The following is an 18,868-nucleotide window of genomic DNA, read 5'->3' as shown; positions in this document are numbered from 1 at the left end:
CACACGGGTCCTGTCAGAATCCCAGTTCACACGGGTCCTGTCAGAATCCCAGTTCACACGGGTCCTGTCAGAATCCCAGTTCACACGGGTCCTGTCAGAATCCCAGTTCACACGGGTCCTGTCAGAATCCCAGTTCACACGGGTCCTGTCAGAATCCCAGTTCACACGGGTCCTGTCACAATCCCAGTTCACACGGGTCCTGTCAGAGTCCCAGTTCACACGGGTCCTGTCAGAGTCCCAGTTCACACGGGTCCTGTCAGAATCCCAGTTCACACGGGTCCTGTCAGAGTCCCAGTTCACACGGGTCCTGTCAGAATCCCAGTTCACACGTCAGAATCCTGTCAGAATCCCAGTTCACACGGGTCCTGTCAGAATCCCAGTTCACACGGGTCCTGTCAGAAGTCCCAGTTCACACGGGTCCTGTCAGAATCCCAGTTCACACGGGTCCTGTCAGAATCCCAGTTCACACGGGTCCTGTCAGAATCCCAGTTCACACGGGTCCTGTCAGAATCCCAGTTCACACGGGTCCTGTCAGAGTCCCAGTTCACACGGGTCCTGTCAGAGTCCCAGTTCACACGGGTCCTGTCAGAATCCCAGTTCACACGGGTCCTGTCAGAATCCCAGTTCACACGGGTCCTGTCAGAATCCCAGTTCACACGGGTCCTGTCAGAATCCCAGTTCACACGGGTCCTGTCAGAATCCCAGTTCACACGGGTCCTGTCAGAATCCCAGTTCACACGGGTCCTGTCAGAGTCCCAGTTCACACGGGTCCTGTCAGAATCCCAGTTCACACGGGTCCTGTCAGAATCCCAGTTCACACGGGTCCTGTCAGAATCCCAGTTCACACGGGTCCTGTCAGAGTCTCAGTTGATTAAAACAGTGAATCCTTCAATCCGATGGGATAGAAGCAGGTCAGCTCCTATGAGTTCAGGTGACACATTGTAATTCCATGGCGGTGGAACTCTTGTAAGTGATGTTTCCAAAGCAGAGGGTTGTAGAAGCGAGCTGAGCTGAGTGATTTACAAGGTGCACTGTTAATTGCAGAGTCCCCTGGCTGCAGCACTCACAGAGTAATCACTGGAGGCCCATTCAATCACGCCTCTCAGACAGTCAAATCAAACCCATGCTATGACAGAGGCTCCTGCCGGGTGACAAGTTTAGGAGTTTAAATTACAGCTGGCTTGATAAAGTGCTACAGAACAGCACACGATGTCTAAAAGCTTCCTTTCTCAGACACCTCACACAAATCAGGCCCTAAGCAACAGGCACCAAGGACTAACCTACAGTTCATTCTTTTTAGATGCAAACTGCAGGGGAAGATGATGGCTGCAGAGGATGTGACACATGAAAGATCTCAGACTATACACACAATAAAACCAGGGGGGGCAGGCTGTATTGACAGGAAAAGTGTGCCACTTTCTAAAAAGAGGCCACATACTTTTAGATCTGGTCAATGATGTTGTAGGTCCGGACCTCTAACTTGCACGTCAATGTTTAAATAGCGAAGATATTTAACAAGTAACCAGCAATACACAAAAATGACTTTCGTGTGGACAAAGTGAGTCCACTAGACTACCTGTGGAAAGATGTTTGCAATGAACATTCACTGCAAAACAATACCTTGCAGTGCTTGCATTCCAGACAGTGTATTCAGAGGAGTTCCATACCGTTCTGTCTGCTAACGAGTGCAGACCAAGCAGGCCAGACTGTGTTGCGAATGGTGAACACAAACTCCCGCGCACTTGCTGCTGGTCTGTTTTCTTCCATGAATAAACATTGTTGCTCTCCCTGAATACCGTAGTCAATTCTTTATATCTAATGGGCTGGTGTTGCTCATTGGTCAGGTGGACTCCCCACATTGCTTGCCTGTTAGTGAGCGAGTTCAAAGCCTGCCTGCTGCTTCACGTCCTGCCAGCGCCGCTCTCGTTCAGTCCCTGCCACCTCCGCACTTCTAAAGTTTGATTATTCCGGTGAATTTGTCATTGCGATCACAAGGTCTAGATGTTAACTTTTAAAAGCTTAAACTAAGGACGTGGGAAGTGTATCTGGAAGGTTTGATATTCTCTTTTCCTAAAACTGTGTGTTCAGAGCTCTCTGATATTATGTTCCAGTGTTTGCTCTGACCAGGAACTCTCACCGCTCCCCCCAGGAGGACCTCAGTATAATGAGGCTGTGCTGATGCAGACAGTGATATCTTGATAACTCTTGATAACAGATCTCCGCTATTTCTCAAGTTTTTCTCCTGTCATTTGGTTTTGGGGTGTTGATTATTATTATTGTTAGATGTTGTCTTAAAGAAATAGATTTTTCAGTGAGCTGGTATCAGTGATGATTCTCCTGTGTTTTCTCTTTCAGCCCCCACAGAGTCCCCCCTGAGACCCAGTCTGGGTGAGTACTACAGACACACCTCACCCTGCTGGTCACTGATCTTACATGGAATTCTTGAGTGAAACATTACAGTCAATATTTATCTGTTTGTGATAATCTGAAAGGATCGTCAGTGTTGTACAGTATAATATTTCTGTGATAATCTGAAAGGATCTTTAGTGTCGTACAGTATAAATAATATTTATTTGTTTGTGGTAATCTGAAAGGATCTTCAGTGTCATACAGTATAAATAATATTTATTTGTTTGTGGTAATCTGAAAGGATCTTCAGTGTCATACAGTATAAATAATATTTATTTGTTTGTGGTAATCTGAAAGGATCTTCAGTGTCGTACAGTATAAATAATATTTATCTGTGATAATCTGAAAGGATCTTCAGTGTCGTACAGTATAAATAATATTTATCTGTGATAATCTGAAAGGATCTTCAGTGTCGTACAGTGTAAATAATATTTATCTGTGGTAATCTGAAAGGATCTTCAGTGTCGTGCAGTGTAAATAATATTTATCTGTGGTAATCTGAAAGGATCTTCAGTGTCGTGCAGTGTAAATAATATTTATCTGTGGTAATCTGAAAGGATCTTCAGTGTCGTGCAGTGTAAATAATATTTATCTGTGGTAATCTGAAAGGATCTTCAGTGTCGTACAGTGTAAATAATATTTATCTGTGGTAATCTGAAAGGATCTTCAGTGTCGTACAGTGTAAATAATATTTATCTGTGGTAATCCGAAAGGATCTTCAGTGTCGTGCAGTGTAAATAATATTTATCTGTGGTAATCTGAAAGGATCTTCAGTGTCGTACAGTGTAAATAATATTTATCTGTGGTAATCCGAAAGGATCTTCAGTGTCGTGCAGTGTAAATAATATTTATCTGTGGTAATCTGAAAGGATCTTCAGTGTCGTACAGTATAAATAATATTTATCTGTGGTAATCTGAAAGGATCTTCAGTGTCGTGCAGTGTAAATAATATTTATCTGTGGTAATCTGAAAGGATCTTCAGTGTCGTACAGTGTAAATAATATTTATCTGTGGTAATCTGAAAGGATCTTCAGTGTCGTGCAGTGTAAATAATATTTATCTGTGGTAATCCGAAAGGATCTTCAGTGTCGTGCAGTGTAAATAATATTTATCTGTGGTAATCTGAAAGGATCTTCAGTGTCGTACAGTGTAAATAATATTTATCTGTGCTAATCTCAAAGGATCTTCAGTGTCGTACAGTGTAAATAATATTTATCTGTGGTAATCTGAAAGGATCTTCAGTGTCGTGCAGTGTAAATAATATTTATCTGTGGTAATCCGAAAGGATCTTCAGTGTCGTACAGTGTAAATAATATTTATCTGTGATAATCTGAAAGGATCTTCAGTGTCGTGCAGTGTAAATAATATTTATCTGTGGTAATCTGAAAGGATCTTCAGTGTCGTACAGTGTAAATAATATTTATCTGTGATAATCTGAAAGGATCTTCAGTGTCGTACAGTGTAAATAATATTTATCTGTGATAATCTGAAAGGATCTTCAGTGTCGTACAGTGTAAATAATATTTATCTGTGGTAATCTGAAAGGATCTTCAGTGTCGTACAGTGTAAATAATATTTATCTGTGGTAATCTGAAAGGATCTTCAGTGTCGTACAGTGTAAATAATATTTATCTGTGGTAATCTGAAAGGCTCTTCAGTGTCGTGCAGTGTAAATAATATTTATCTGTGGTAATCTGAAAGGATCTTCAGTGTCGTACAGTGTAAATAATATTTATCTGTGGTAATCTGAAAGGATCTTCAGTGTCGTACAGTGTAAATAATATTTATCTGTGGTAATCTGAAAGGATCTTCAGTGTCGTGCAGTGTAAATAATATTTATCTGTGGTAATCTGAAAGGATCTTCAGTGTCGTGCAGTGTAAATAATATTTATCTGTGGTAATCTGAAAGGATCTTCAGTGTCGTGCAGTGTAAATAATATTTATCTGTGGTAATCTGAAAGGATCTTCAGTGTCGTGCAGTGTAAATAATATTTATCTGTGGTAATCTGAAAGGATCTTCAGTGTCGTGCAGTGTAAATAATATTTATCTGTGGTAATCTGAAAGGATCTTCAGTGTCGTGCAGTGTAAATAATATTTATCTGTGGTAATCCGAAAGGATCTTCAGTGTCGTGCAGTGTAAATAATATTTATCTGTGGTAATCTGAAAGGATCTTCAGTGTCGTACAGTGTAAATAATATTTATCTGTGGTAATCCGAAAGGATCTTCAGTGTCGTGCAGTGTAAATAATATTTATCTGTGGTAATCCGAAAGGATCTTCAGTGTCGTGCAGTGTAAATAATATTTATCTGTGGTAATCTGAAAGGATCTTCAGTGTCGTGCAGTGTAAATAATATTTATCTGTGGTAATCTGAAAGGATCTTCAGTGTCGTACAGTGTAAATAATATTTATCTGTGGTAATCTGAAAGGATCTTCAGTGTCGTGCAGTGTAAATAATATTTATCTGTGGTAATCTGAAAGGATCTTCAGTGTCGTGCAGTGTAAATAATATTTATCTGTGGTAATCTGAAAGGATCTTCAGTGTCGTACAGTGTAAATAATATTTATCTGTGGTAATCTGAAAGGATCTTCAGTGTCGTGCAGTGTAAATAATATTTATCTGTGGTAATCTGAAAGGATCTTCAGTGTCGTGCAGTGTAAATAATATTTATCTGTGGTAATCTGAAAGGATCTTCAGTGTCGTACAGTGTAAATAATATTTATCTGTGGTAATCTGAAAGGATCTTCAGTGTCGTACAGTGTAAATAATATTTATCTGTGGATAGTCTGAAAGGATCTTCAGTGTCGTACAGTGTAAATAATATTTATCTGTGATAATCTGAAAGGATCTTCAGTGTCGTACAGTATAAATAATATTTATCTGTGGTAATCTGAAAGGATCTTCAGTGTCGTACAGTATAAATAATATTTATCTGTGATTAGAGCTGAAAGGATCTTCAGGTCGTACAGTGTAAATAATATTTATCTGTGAGGTCTGAAAGGATCTTCAGTGTCGTACAGTGTAAATAATATTTATCTGGTTCTTAATATTTAGCTGAGAGAATGGAGAAAGGAGGCAGTGTCGTTCAGTGGGCCTGTAGTGGTTAGAGCTGAGTGACTGGGAGGGCAGTGTGGTCACTGGTGGTTAGAGCTGAGGGAGATCCAGGGAGGCAGTGTGTTCTAGTGGTTAGAGCTGAGGGACTGGGAGGGAGGCAGTGTGGTCTAGTGGTTAGAGCTGAGGGACTGGGAGGGGGGCAGTGTGGTCTAGTGGTTAGAGCTGAGGGACTGGGAGGCAGTGTGGTCTAGTGGTTAGAGCTGAGGGACTGGGAGGGAGGCAGTGTGGTCTAGTGGTTAGAGCTGAGGGACTGGGAGGGAGGCAGTGTGGTTCTAGTGGTTAGAGCTGAGGGACTGGGAGGGAGGGAGGCAGTGTGGCTCTAGTGGTTAGAGCTGAGAGGAGGCTGTGAGGGGTTAGAGCAGAGGGACTGGGGAGGCAGTGTGGTGTAGTGGTTAGAGCTGAGGGACTGGGAGGGAGGCAGTGTGGTCTAGTGGTTAGAGCTGAGGGGCTGGGAGGAGGCAGTGTGTTCTAGTGGTTAGAGCTGAGGGACTGGGAGGGAGGCAGTGTGTTCTAGTGGTTAGAGCTGAGGGGACTGGGAGGGAGGGACTGGAAGGGCAGTGTGGTCTAGTGGTTAGAGCTGAGGGACTGGGAGGGAGGCAGTGTGGTCTAGTGGTTAGAGCTGAGGGACTGGGAGGGAGGCAGTGTGTTCTAGTGGTTAGAGCTGAGGGACTGGGAGGGAGGCAGTGTGGTCTAGTGGTTAGAGCTGAGGGACTGGGAGGGAGGCAGTGTGTTCTAGTGGTTAGAGCTGAGGGACTGGGAGGGAGGCAGTGTGGTCTAGTGGTTAGAGCTGAGGGGGAGGGAGGCAGTGGGAGTGGAGGCTGAGTGTGGGAGGGAGGCAGTGTGGTTAGAGCTGAGGGACTGGGAGGGGGGCGGTGTGTTCTAGTGGTTAGAGCTGAGGGGACTGGGAGGGAGGCAGTGTGTGTCTAGTGGTTAGAGCTGAGGGGCTGGGAGGGAGGCAGTGTGTTCTAGTGGTTAGAGCTAGAGGAGGGACTGGGAGGGAGGCAGTGTGGTCTAGTGGTTAGAGCTGAGCGACTGGGAGGGAGGCAGTGTGTTCTAGTGGCTCGAGCTGAGACATGGGAGGGAGGGAGGCAGTGTGTTCTAGTGGTTAGAGCTGAGCGACTGGGAGGGAGGCAGTGTGTTCTAGTGGTTAGAGCTGAGGGACTGGGAGGGAGGCAGTGTGTTCTAGTGGTTAGAGCTGAGAGACTGGGAGGGAGGCAGTGTGTTCTAGTGGTTAGAGCTGAGAGACTGGGAGGGAGGCAGTGTGTTCTAGTGGTTAGAGCTGAGAGACTGGGAGGGAGGCAGTGTGTTCTAGTGGTTAGAGCTGAGAGACTGGGAGGGAGGCAGTGTGGTCTAGTGGTTAGAGCTGAGGGACTGGGAGGGAGGCAGTGTGGTCTAGTGTTAGAGCTGAGAGACTGGGAGGGAGGCAGTGTGGTCTAGTGATTAGAGCTGAGAGACTGGGAGGCAGTGTGGTGTAGAGGTGAGAGCTGAGAGACTGGGAGGGAGGCAGTGTGGTCTAGTGGTTAGAGCTGAGGGACTGGGAGGGAGGCAGTGTGTTCTAGTGGTTAGAGCTGAGAGACTGGGAGGGAGGCAGTGTGGTCTAGTGGTTAGAGCTGAGTGACTGGGAGGGAGGCAGTGTGGTCTGGTGTGTAGAGCTGAGAGACTGAGAGGGAGGCAGTGTGGTCTAGTGTGTAGAGCTGAGAGACTGGGAGGGAGGCAGTGTGGTCTAGTGGTTAGAGCTGAGGGACTGGGAGGGAGGCAGTGTGGTCTGGTGTGTAGAGCTGAGAGAGTGGGAGGGAGGCAGTGTGTTCTAGTGGTTAGAGCTGAGGGGCTGGGAGGGAGGCAGTGTGTTCTAGTGTTTAGAGCTGAGAGGTTGGGAGGGAGGCAGTGTGGTCTGGTGTGTAGAGCTGAGGGACTGGGAGGGAGGCAGTGTGTTCTAGTGGTTAGAGCTGAGGGACTGGGAGGGAGTGCAGTGTGGTCTAGTGGTTAGAGCTGAGGGGCTGGGAGGGAGGCAGTGTGTTCTAGTGGTTAGAGCTGAGAGACTGGGAGGGAGGCAGTGTGTTCTAGTGGTTAGAGTTGAGAGACTGGGAGGGAGGCAGTGTGTTCTAATGTTTACAGCTGAGGGGCTGAGAGGGAAGCATTGTGTTCTAGTGATTAAAGCTGAAATACAAGGCTCATGTTGTTTTGCTGCCTGTTCAAACTCTCTGCTCTCTTCCAGGTCAGATTGCACTAATTGTGATCTTGGGGAGCAGTGTGGGGTCCTCATGCACGGCAATGCTATCACCTTCTGTGAACCACATGGGCCAAGAGAGCTGGTAAATATCAGAAAAAAACTGGGAGAATCCCCCCTCCCCGACAAAGAGAGCATACACCCCTGCACTGCGAGTGTAGGGGAAAATAACCAGAGCAGGCGATCACAGGGGCAATGCGCTGGAATCAGAATGAATTACTTGACAAGGAAATATCACCCAATGTTAAAATTAGCTGGAGTGTATTAGAGCATGGTGACAGTTCTGGAGAGGGTAGTGCTCAGGTGACAGTGATGGAGAGTGGAGTGCTCAGGTAACAGTGCTGGAGAGTGGAGTGCTCAGGTGACAGTGCTAGAGAGTGGAGTGGTGACAGTGCTCTCAGGTGACAGTGCTGGGTGACAGTGCTGGAGAGTGGAGTGCTCAGGTGACAGTGCTAGAGAGTGGAGTGCTCAGGTGACAGTGCTAGAGAGTGGAGTGCTCAGGTGACAGTGCTAGAGAGTGGAGTGCTCAGGTGACAGTGCTGGAGAGTGGAGTGCTCAGGTGACAGTGCTAGAGAGTGGAGTGCTCAGGTAACAGTGCTGGAGAGTGGAGTGCTCAGGTGACAGTGCTAGAGAGTGGAGTGCTCAGGTGACAGTGCTGGAGAGTGGAGTGCTCAGGTGACAGTGCTAGAGAGTGGAGTGCTCAGGTGACAGTGCTGGAGAGTGGAGTGCTCAGGTGACAGTGCTGGAGAGTGGAGTGCTCAGGTGACAGTGCTGGAGAGTGGAGTGCTCAGGTGAAAGTGCTGGAGAGTGGAGTGCTCAGGTGACAGTGCAGAGTGGGTGCAGGTGACAGTGCTGGAGAGTGGAGTGCTCAGGTGACAGTGCTGGAGAGTGGAGTGCTCAGGTGACAGTGCTGGAGAGTGGAGTGCTCAGGTGACAGTGCTGGAGAGTGGAGTGCTCAGGTGACAGTGCTGGAGAGTGGAGTGCTCAGGTGACAGTGCTGGAGAGTGGAGTGCTCAGGTGACAGTGTTGGAGAGTGGAGTGCTCAGGTGACAGTGATGGAGAGTGGAGTGCTCAGGTGACAGTGGTGGAGAGTGGAGTGCTCAGGTGACAGTGATGGAGAGTGGAGTGCTCAGGTGACAGTGATGGAGAGTGGAGTGCTCAGGTGACAGTGCTAGAGAGTGGAGTGCTCAGGTGACAGTGATGGAGAGTGGAGTGCTCAGGTGACAGTGCTGGAGAGTGGAGTGCTCAGGTGACAGTGATGGAGAGTGGAGTGCTCAGGTGACAGTGCTAGAGAGTGGAGTGCTCAGGTGACAGTGATGGAGAGTGGAGTGCTCAGGTGACAGCGCTGGAGAGAGCGTTTAGTGCTTGAGCTGCAGCAAATATTCAGGAACTGAGCATAACGAAGACCTCTTCTCAACAATAAAAATGGTTTGTAATGTTTGTTTGTTTTTTTTACTTTGTTTAGACAAGCGTTCCTTTGAACACGACCACCGCCTCTGTCCTGCAGTTTGCTATCGGTAAGTAAGCAGTCTTTACTTGTTTACCCTGCATGCAGTTGTTCAAAGCAGAGTTTGAACTGCAGATAGTCTGGCAGTGACACCTCGTCCTGTTTGCAGTGGGGTCCTGCTTCCTCACCCCAGTCTGACAGTGGGTGACATTGCGCTCCATGCAGCACACACAGTGCACGCTGACTCTTCATGGAGTGCTGACTGTGTGGGGCAGCTTTATTTTATGAGGAAAAGATTTTGCTTGAAGAATAACTTAAATGACCAGATTGTGAAAAGTCAAGGAGAGTAACTATGTATAAAATGCCAATGCACAGAATACGTTTCGGCACCAAACAGCCTCAGCTCTCCAGCACTACGACCTGGAAGGACAGGCTCAACAAGGGTTTAAAACCCATTGTGTCTCCATTAGTATTAATGGACAGCGTTGTCTGCAGCCCTCTCTAGTAGCGATGTCTTGTACAAAGAGTCTGCTCTGGAGTTGCCCTTGCCTGAGTGAGTCTGCTCTCACTAAATTTAGCAGGGTCTCCTGCCGGCCAGCGCAGCCTGCAAGCAGCTTCAGGGCTTTTACAAGACCTGCACTAAATCATCCTGGCTTGATTTCTATTTCACAGCAGAGAGAGTTCAGATTGAACCAAAGAACCAAGGAGTGTCAGGGTCTATTGGAATCTAGTGTGATGATCTATCTCGCTGGTGTTTATCTTTCAGTATTAACAGCGCTACATGCAAAACAAATACAGGGCAATAGGTCTCAAAGAGTAACAAAATCAGGTGCAAAGAGGTCTGCTCATGAAGACCCCAATATCTATTTACTGCTGAGCGTTTCAGATTTCTATCTTAGTGGCCGTGCTGAAATTGCTTTCTAAGAAACAGGCTGCATGTTGCAAGGCCAGCCTGTGACAGACGGGTCAGCCTCTGGGGATCGCAGCGGCCCACCCCTCCCCAGCAGGGAGATTTTTATTTCATTGAAGGCCCCCATTCCCCCTCGGCCCTGGGGTCAGCAGGGCGTGTCAGAGAGACAATTAAGAGTGATAGTTATGGATGAGGGAGCAGTGTGAAGACGGAACGCGGAGAGGAGGGCACGGGAGACAAATTATCCATCTCTGGGGAAAGCTGACCTAATTAAAACTGGAGCTCCAATCCGTGGAGATGTTTTTAATGAGTCTGGGAATTTGAAGCCTGGGAATCAGAGACCAGTGGTAGGACTGGCTTAGGGGTGACTTTATTAAAGTATTTCATTCCTTTACTTTATTTAATGTAATAAAATACTCTTGGTAAACAGCTGAATAACAAAAAAAGAAAATGAGATTTCTGACTGCTAAAAACTCCCAGCTAGATCATTCATCATGGCCTGTGGCACTTAGAAGTTGCAGATCCTTTTATTAATGCAACTATCGCTACTGTATTAAACATTCAATAGTGCCACATTTAGAAATACTAAAAGCAACTAAATGATTTCCATGACCAACATTTGAATTTAGTGCTTTTCTTTTAGTATTTCTATCAGTAATGCATTTTTTCTTTCTTTTTTGTTTCATTTAACTTTTGAACATAGAATAAAAAAAAAAACAAACAACTATGTTATTAAAATATAATATTCAGATAAGCTGCAGAACAATATATTGGAAAGAGAGTGGGGGTCACCATGCAAGCCTCCCAGCTATTTGGAAATGCTGCGTACTGTGTGCAGTACTGCAATAGTACAATAATAAAAATAATAAAAATAATAATAATAATAATAATAATAATAATAATAATAATAATAATAATAATAATAATAAATGTTTTATTTGATTCATTTAATAGTCCCGCATTTTAATTTGATCTCATTTTCAATGTGTTTGGTAAATATCTCCTCCTCTCTGGGGAGATGGTGACAGCTAATATCCCACTGGCTGTGATTTATTATCTGTTACTCCTCCCCTCTCCATTTTTATAATCCTGCACCTCTCGGAGACACAGCCCATCCGTTTGAGTGTGAGTGAGTGTGAGAGTGCGAGTGTGAGCGAATGAGTGCAAGTGTGAGTGGGGTCACCATGGAACCAATTTTCCTCTGCGTTGTACTGCCACGTTCATTTCCCAAGGCACTGGACAGTGGCAATTGGAAAACACATCATATCAATTAAAACACATCATATCAATTAAAACATGTCATATCAATTAAAACACAGCATATCAATTAAAAACACATCATATCAATGAAAACACGTCATATCAATTAAAACACATCATATCAATTAAAAACACATCATATCAATTAAAACACATCATATCAATTAAAACACATCATATCAATTAAAAACACATCATATCAATTAAAAACACGTCATATCACTTAAAACACATCTTATCAATTAAAAACACATCATATCAATTAAAAACACATCATATCAATTAAAACACATCATATCAATTAAAAACACATCATATCAATTAAAACACATCATATCACTTAAAAACACATCATATCAATTAAAAACATATAATATCAATTAAAACACATATCAATTAAAAACACATCATATCAATTAAAACACATCATATCAATTAAAACATCATATCAATTAAAACACATCATATCAATTAAAACACATCATATCAATTAAAAACATATAATATCAATTAAAACACATCATATCAATTAAAAACACATCATAACAATTAAAACACAGCATATCAATTAAAACACATCATATCAATTAAAAACACATCGTATCAATTAAAACATGTCATATCAATTAAAACACATCATATCAATTAAAACACATCATATCAATTAAAACACATCTTATCAATGAAAACTCATCTTATCAATTAAAACACGTCATATCAATTAAAAATACATCATATCAATTAAAACATGTCATATCAATTAAAACACATCATATCAATTAAAACACATCATATCAATTAAAACACAGCATATCAATTAAAACACAGCATATCAATTAAACACATCATATCAATTAAAACACAGCATATCAATTAAAACACAGCATATCAATTAAAACACATTGGGGTGCAGAGCAGCTTACTGTGACTCTGAAAAGCCTTAGTAAAGACAATGACATCATTGTGCCATGCTGATCACCCTGCCATGGCATTAACTACCTCATAGAAGGAGCCAAGCCATAGTAACCCTTATAGAAGTTTACCATGGGATTTTTGCACTTTCTTGCCATGCATTTCCCATGGTTATACTGTGCATTTAAGTATAGTTGGCCATATTTATTGAATATGGTTTACCATACCTCCTTGTGCTTTACAATGCTTGCCTATGCTTTACCATACCTCTCTGTGCTTTGCAATGCTTGCCTATGCTTTACCATACCTCCCTGTGCTTTGCAATGCTTGCCTATGCTTTACCAGACCTCTCTGTGCTTTGCAATGCTTGCCTATGCTTTACCATACTCTTACTATGCTTTATTACGCCTTGCTATGCTTTTACTATGAGGAACTTTTATAAGAGAACACAATTATTCAGCAGCCTTTAGAGAACTGTCTTTTTTCTACAAAAATACAAACATGGTAATAATTCCGACAGCCTATTGAGATCAGTGTCTCCGTAGGAAGTGAAGAACGGATCAAAGGGAAGCTTCACGAGTCGGGTAATCACACGCTTGTCCACAGTTCCACTGCAACCTCTCTACATTTCAAAGGGGTTCACTAGTGAGTCTGCTAGACTGTAAGGCTGTGTGTTAACTCAAACAAATCTGCCCTGTAGCACCTCTGGGGTTTTTCTTTAGATAGTGTTTAAAGGCACACAGTGTGCAACATTATAATCTTAAACCATCATTTTAATTCTGCAAGGTTCATTTTGCTTGCGGTTGTGTTAATATCCTTTACAAGATATTAATGTGATGCTGCGAGGCATGAGTGAAAAGGTCAAACATTTTTCATCAGCTAAATTATCATTATTAAATGTAATTTTCATTGACCTAGTTGACAGCAGATAATATTTGTGTATTTTTGTGAAGACATGCTGCAGTGATTTAAGCTCTGTGCTGGCTTTCCCAGGCTCTGGCTCCTGTCGGTTCAGCTACTCCGACCCCCACATCATCGTCTCCTACAACAGGAACGGCTCTGAGAACTGGGCCCCCCTGGAGAAGATCAGGTGGGTGACCCCTCAATCCTCCTCTCCTTCTCTCTCTATCTCTGTGCCCTCCTCCCTTTCCACCTCTCTCTACCTTTTCTCTCTCTCACTCTCTTTTTCTGACTCTCTCTCAGGGCCCCCACTAACAGCAGCACAGTGATCCATCTGCTGCACCTGTCCGACGAGTCGAAGGGGGAGGCCGTGCGTCTCCGCTGGCACCAGGAGCCTCTGTCGGACCGCGAGGGCTACGAGTCGTGCTGGGCGCTCGACAACATCCTGCTGATCAACGCTGCACATCGGCCCATCCTGCTGCAGGACAGCCTTGACCCCCCTGACACGGCAAACTGGCTCTTCTTCCCCGGGGCCACCATCAAGGTATGGAACTGCAGCACCGACACTAACCCAGCGCACTGGGGCTTAAACAGGAGAGAGATAACACCTTCTCTCCCCTGCACACCCCAGCACACCCCAACAAACTGCAGCAAACCCCCTGGAAACTCCCTTTCCATGGTCGGCAATGGAATAGCCTGGACTCACACCGGCGATGTCCAGGCAGTAGAGCTTATCCTGCACTCCAGGGGGGGGCTCTCCTGTTTAATGTCACAGTGAAGTGTACAGGGCCTCTCTGGAAGCCACGTCCCATGTCATAATTTTTTGATCTGAATAAAGCATGTGTTTACTCTAGTAGCAAGTGTTGTCAGCTGCCCAGATTGTTCTGTCGCTCTCCTCATCCTCCTCCTCCTCCTCTCCCCTAGCCATGGCTCTACTCGCAGAGCTCCTGCAGGCACTGTGTCCATCGCAGTGGCATGGTGCACAAACCAGCCTACCATCTGCTTCTCATGTGCCTGATCAGTTCAAAGGGGCAGTGAGTGAGTGAGTGTGTGTATGTGTGAGAGAGCAGGGGGGTGTTAATCTGGGAACCTGATTCTCATCCAGCTCATTCCTTTGGAAACCTGTAAGTGACACCATAGTAACTGAAGCCATCAGCGCAAGCCATCTCTCTGTATAAAACACTTGTAACCAAGTGGCTTAAATGGCAGGCAGAGTCTGCACTTTTCCCTGGATTCACTGCCTCACAGTCAAATCTTTCATTAAAAGAAACACCTGTTCATTTTACAAGATGAGAACCAAGCGGCCTGCAGCACTAGTCTGATTCAGGGTCTCCTGAGCACTCAACTTGCTTGTTTCTCGTGTTTTCACGGTTAACATTTTCATGTCACTGGTTTCAGTGCAACATTATCTCCTCGGCTGCACTCTGCTGATCCATCAAACTTTCAGATTGTGGAGCAGTTTTTTTTTTTTTTTTATTACCGTTCGGTAAGCCCTAGAGAGAAAGAGAGATACAGCGTCAGAAACCAGGAGTGAGTGTTTCCAGGAGAACATATTGATGGAAGCACCCCTGGGCTCTGGGCAGGGACAGGAATGGATAAGTGAGCAACATTCAGGACAGGTTCAGGCAAAGTGCATCAAGACACAAGAGGAGCAGAAACACTGCTGTGTTGGTACAAAGGAGAGTCGGATTGCAAATTATAATTTCATTTGTTTTCAATAAATAAATATTCACAAATTTAGCTTTTATTAAAAATCTGCAAAATATACATGCTGCAAAATTAGCATAATTACTCAGTTCAGTTTCTATACAGTAGATGTATAACTTACATGCATAAACATTTGTTGCTGCAAAACCAAGTTGCCGCAGATATTTCCTGTTTATAGCATAATTCAAAATCCAAGATACAAGCAATCAACATTATATTGCACAGCCTCTTTGTAAGCCTTTAAAAGGGTCTAGTTTCTGATCTGAGATCAGGATGTGGTTCTGGAGGAGCAGGGTCGGCTCGGGGCGGTTGCATGAGTTCCAGCCCCAGATTAATGGCACCAGTTCTGTTGCTTCTCGATAGCACTTCTCTCTGAAATGTTCCGCTCAGCGAGTCACAGGCTGTGTTCTGACACCCCCGAGTTACACTGTGAGCCTCCAGCAACACACAATCAAGCCGTCTGTCTGCACAATCTGTCATCACTGAGGAGTGCCAAGATCACCGGGGAGAGGAAATAAAGAGGGCATGCAAACTCTCGGAGAAAGAGAGGATGAGGGGAGCAGCACACTGCCTGCCAGTCAGCCGCTACTGTAAGTGGGATCTAGGATGCCAGGATGGGGTTAAACCCTGCTTGTTGCTCACAGCGATGAGATAGGCAGGCCAGCGACACAGTGGCAGTTCCTATATATTTTAGTGCCTGGGTAAGTTGCGGGGACAGAGTGTTCTGTTCACTGGATGTAACCATACAAGAGCACAGAGGGGAATGACCAGCGAGGCAGGAGCCAGGGGGTAGGGTTAGATAAACTGAGGGCTGGACCAGGCCACACACACACAGCAGCACTTGTTTTTCAATTTCAGGGAGATATCAGCTACAGTGGTTACATAATAGGTTATATAAATGCATGAGTGTTCAAAGAGTGCTGCCGTTATCACTTTGGGGGCTCATCAGGTTATTAGGATATCTGGATTCGTGGAATAACTACAATACTCTGTAAATGTTCAGGGTGTAGTTTTTCTCTAATAAATAAGTCTATATCTTATGTAACTCATCTCTGCTTTTCTCTCTCCCTGTCCCTCACTACTCTTCCTCCCCTTTCTCTTCCTCTCCCTCCCCTTTCCTCTCCATCCCCCTCCCCATTTCTCTTCCCCCTCTCTCTTTCTCCCCCTCCCCCTTCTCATCCTCTCTTTCTCTCTCCCCCTTTCTCTTCCTCTCTTCCCTTCCCCCTTTATTTTCCTCTCCCTCCCCTTTCTCTTCCTCTCCCTCCCCTTTCTCTTCCTCCCCTCCTATTTTCTTTTCCTCTCTTCCTCTCCCTCTCCCAGCATGCATGCCAGTCAGAGGGGAACGCAATGTATTTCCACGGGACAGAGGTCTCTGGATTCAGCTTTGCCTCAACGCGAGATGTGGATCTGAGCCGGGAAGAGGTGCAGAGCACCTGGGGGGAGAAGTTTGAAATTCCCCCCGCAGGGTGAGTCTCAAAACATATCCTGTTCTAGGACAGTGCTGATTAGTGTTGAGCAGCACGAGGGCTGCTTGCACCTGTGGTTGTGTGGGAAACACGGTACTGTGGAGGGTACAGTGAGTGTGTCTGAGCAGCTGTGTGCTGCTGTAACTGGAAGATTATATTTGCATTACAACCACTCTGAAGTTAATAAAGCAAACAGAGAGCTCTTGTGTATAGTGTGCTGTCTGTGTAGTGAAGAGTTATGGGTGCTGTCTATGTGCTGAATTGTATAGTTCATTTCCAGTGCATTATAGCTAGGGTTTCTGATTTTCAGTTTTAACTGATAAAAAAAAAACAATAAAACACCCCCGATACAAAAAAAGTAATTGGTGTGTAGCCAATAAACACCAGAAAACACTGAAAACGATGTGTAGCCAATAAACACCAGAAAACACTGGAAACGATGTGTAGCCAATAAACACCAGAAAACACTGAAAACGATGTGTAGCCAATAAACACCAGAAAACACTGGAAACGATGTGTAGCCAATAAACACCAGAAAACACTGGAAACGATGTGTAGCCAATAAACACCAGAAAACACTGGAAACGAAGTGTAGCCAATAAACACCAGAAAACACTGGAAACGATGTGTAGCCAATAAACACCAGAAAACACTGGAAACGAAGTGTAGCCAATAAACACCAGAAAACACTGAAAAGCTTCACATCGGAAAAACGATGTGTTGCCACCTTTGCTGACACACCAGAAAACACTGGAAACACATAGAATTGTGGCCAATTTTGTGACCAGAAAAACACTGGTTATTTGGGTGTTTTGTGACCTTTCCTAAACACCAGGTTATTTGTGGTCTTTTGTGACCTTTGCTAACATGGTTATTCATGGTTTTTGAACCTTTGTTAGCCAATCGGTTGCAGAAAATCACTGGAAACGATGGTGTAGCCAATAAAACACCAGAAAACACTGGACATCGGTTATTTGTAGCCAATTGTGACACCAGAAACACTGGGAAACGATGGTGTAGCCCTTGCACACAAACACCAGAAAAACCCTGGAAACAGCGATAAGTCGTAGCCAATAACACCACAAGACGCACTGGAAACGCCGTGTAGGCACAGCACACACATAAACACCAGAAAACACTGGAAACGATGTGTAGCCAATAAACACCAGAAAACACTGGAAACGAAGTGTAGCCAATAAACACCAGAAAACACTGGAAAGGATGTGTAGCCAATAAACACCAGAAAACACTGGAAACGATGTGTAGCCAATAAACACCAGAAAACACTGGAAAGGATGTGTAGCCAATAAACACCAGAAAACACTGGAAACGATGTGTAGCCAATAAACACCAGAAAACACTGGAAACGATGTGTAGCCAATAAACACCAGAAACCTGGAACCGAGTGTAGCCAATAAACACAGAAAACACGGGAAACGATGTGTAGCCAAAAACACCAGAAAAACACTGGAAACGAGTGTAGCATAAACACCAGAACACATGGAAATGAGTGTATCCAATAAACAAAAGGAAACACTGGAAAACGATGTGTAGCCGATAAAACACCGAACACACTGGAAACGATGTGTATCACACTGGAAAGGATGTGTATCCAATAAACACCAGAAAACACTGGAAACGATGTGTAGCCAATAAACACCAGAAAACACTGGAAAGGATGTGTATCCAATAAACACCAGAAAACACTGGAAACGATGTGTAGCCAATAAACACCAGAAAACACTGGAAATGCTGTGTAGCCAATAAACACCAGAAAACACTGGAAAGGATGTGTAGCCAATAAACACCAGAAAACACTGGAAACGATGTGTAGCCAATAAACACCAGAAAACACTGGAAACGATGTGTATCCAATAAACACCAGAAAACACTGGAAACGATGTGTAGCCAATAAACACCAGAAAACACTGGAAATGAAGTGTAGCCAATAAACACCAGAAAACACTGGAAACAGTGACTCAATTCACACTGACTTCACCCCTTTCCCATTAAAAAAATAATAACCTAACAAACAAAAACAAACTACCATTCCATGCACCTGGGCAATGTCCCTCCTTCCTGACTTGTATCTATCATTGATTCGTTCTGAATACTTTAAACCTGCCCCAACTACTGAGTGGCAGCAAATTCCTTCATTTCTATTGAAGACTATGCTTGCAAGATTTAAAAACGAGATTACAATTATAGTAGAAGGCTTGTTTGTGGGATTTAAAGTTATATTACAGTTAGATAGTTAGAATTTAAAACAGATTCGCAAATTGTGGGGACATGTTAAAAAAAAACCCTGTGGATTTCATTGTGAAAGACAAAGGAAAGAAGGCACAGCTAAGAGTGCTGTCGAGTTACTACCACTGTGACAGAAAAAACACCCAAGCATTCTGGAAAGTAACCGAAAACAATAATTTCACGTAGTATGTAAAAATAGAACGCCCCCCCAAAAAGATTTACATAAAACTCTCAAATAGCTAAAAATAGCCACCAAAAAATAAAATTA

General features: G+C 44.1%; 1 protein-coding gene across 1 annotated transcript in view; it reads left to right on the top strand.

The window, feature by feature from the left end:
• Positions 1 to 18,868, top strand: part of LOC121320131 (reelin-like) — a 170,826-nt gene that overhangs the window by 62,665 nt on the left and 89,293 nt on the right. Inside the window, exons 5-13 of the mRNA XM_041258389.1 lie at positions 2,356 to 2,446; positions 5,371 to 5,378; positions 5,559 to 5,582; positions 5,904 to 5,912; positions 7,745 to 7,836; positions 9,217 to 9,268; positions 13,274 to 13,370; positions 13,484 to 13,724; positions 16,208 to 16,353. Of these exons, the coding sequence (XP_041114323.1) occupies positions 2,356 to 2,446; positions 5,371 to 5,378; positions 5,559 to 5,582; positions 5,904 to 5,912; positions 7,745 to 7,836; positions 9,217 to 9,268; positions 13,274 to 13,370; positions 13,484 to 13,724; positions 16,208 to 16,353 (760 nt within the window). The remainder of the gene's footprint in view (positions 1 to 2,355; positions 2,447 to 5,370; positions 5,379 to 5,558; positions 5,583 to 5,903; positions 5,913 to 7,744; positions 7,837 to 9,216; positions 9,269 to 13,273; positions 13,371 to 13,483; positions 13,725 to 16,207; positions 16,354 to 18,868) is intronic.

The sequence above is a fragment of the Polyodon spathula genome, chromosome 8 (assembly GCF_017654505.1).
Source record: "Polyodon spathula isolate WHYD16114869_AA chromosome 8, ASM1765450v1, whole genome shotgun sequence".
Taxonomy (NCBI): Eukaryota; Metazoa; Chordata; class Actinopteri; order Acipenseriformes; family Polyodontidae; genus Polyodon; species Polyodon spathula.
Note: the sequence above shows the minus strand (reverse complement) of the source record. Positions and strands in the feature narration are given on the sequence as shown.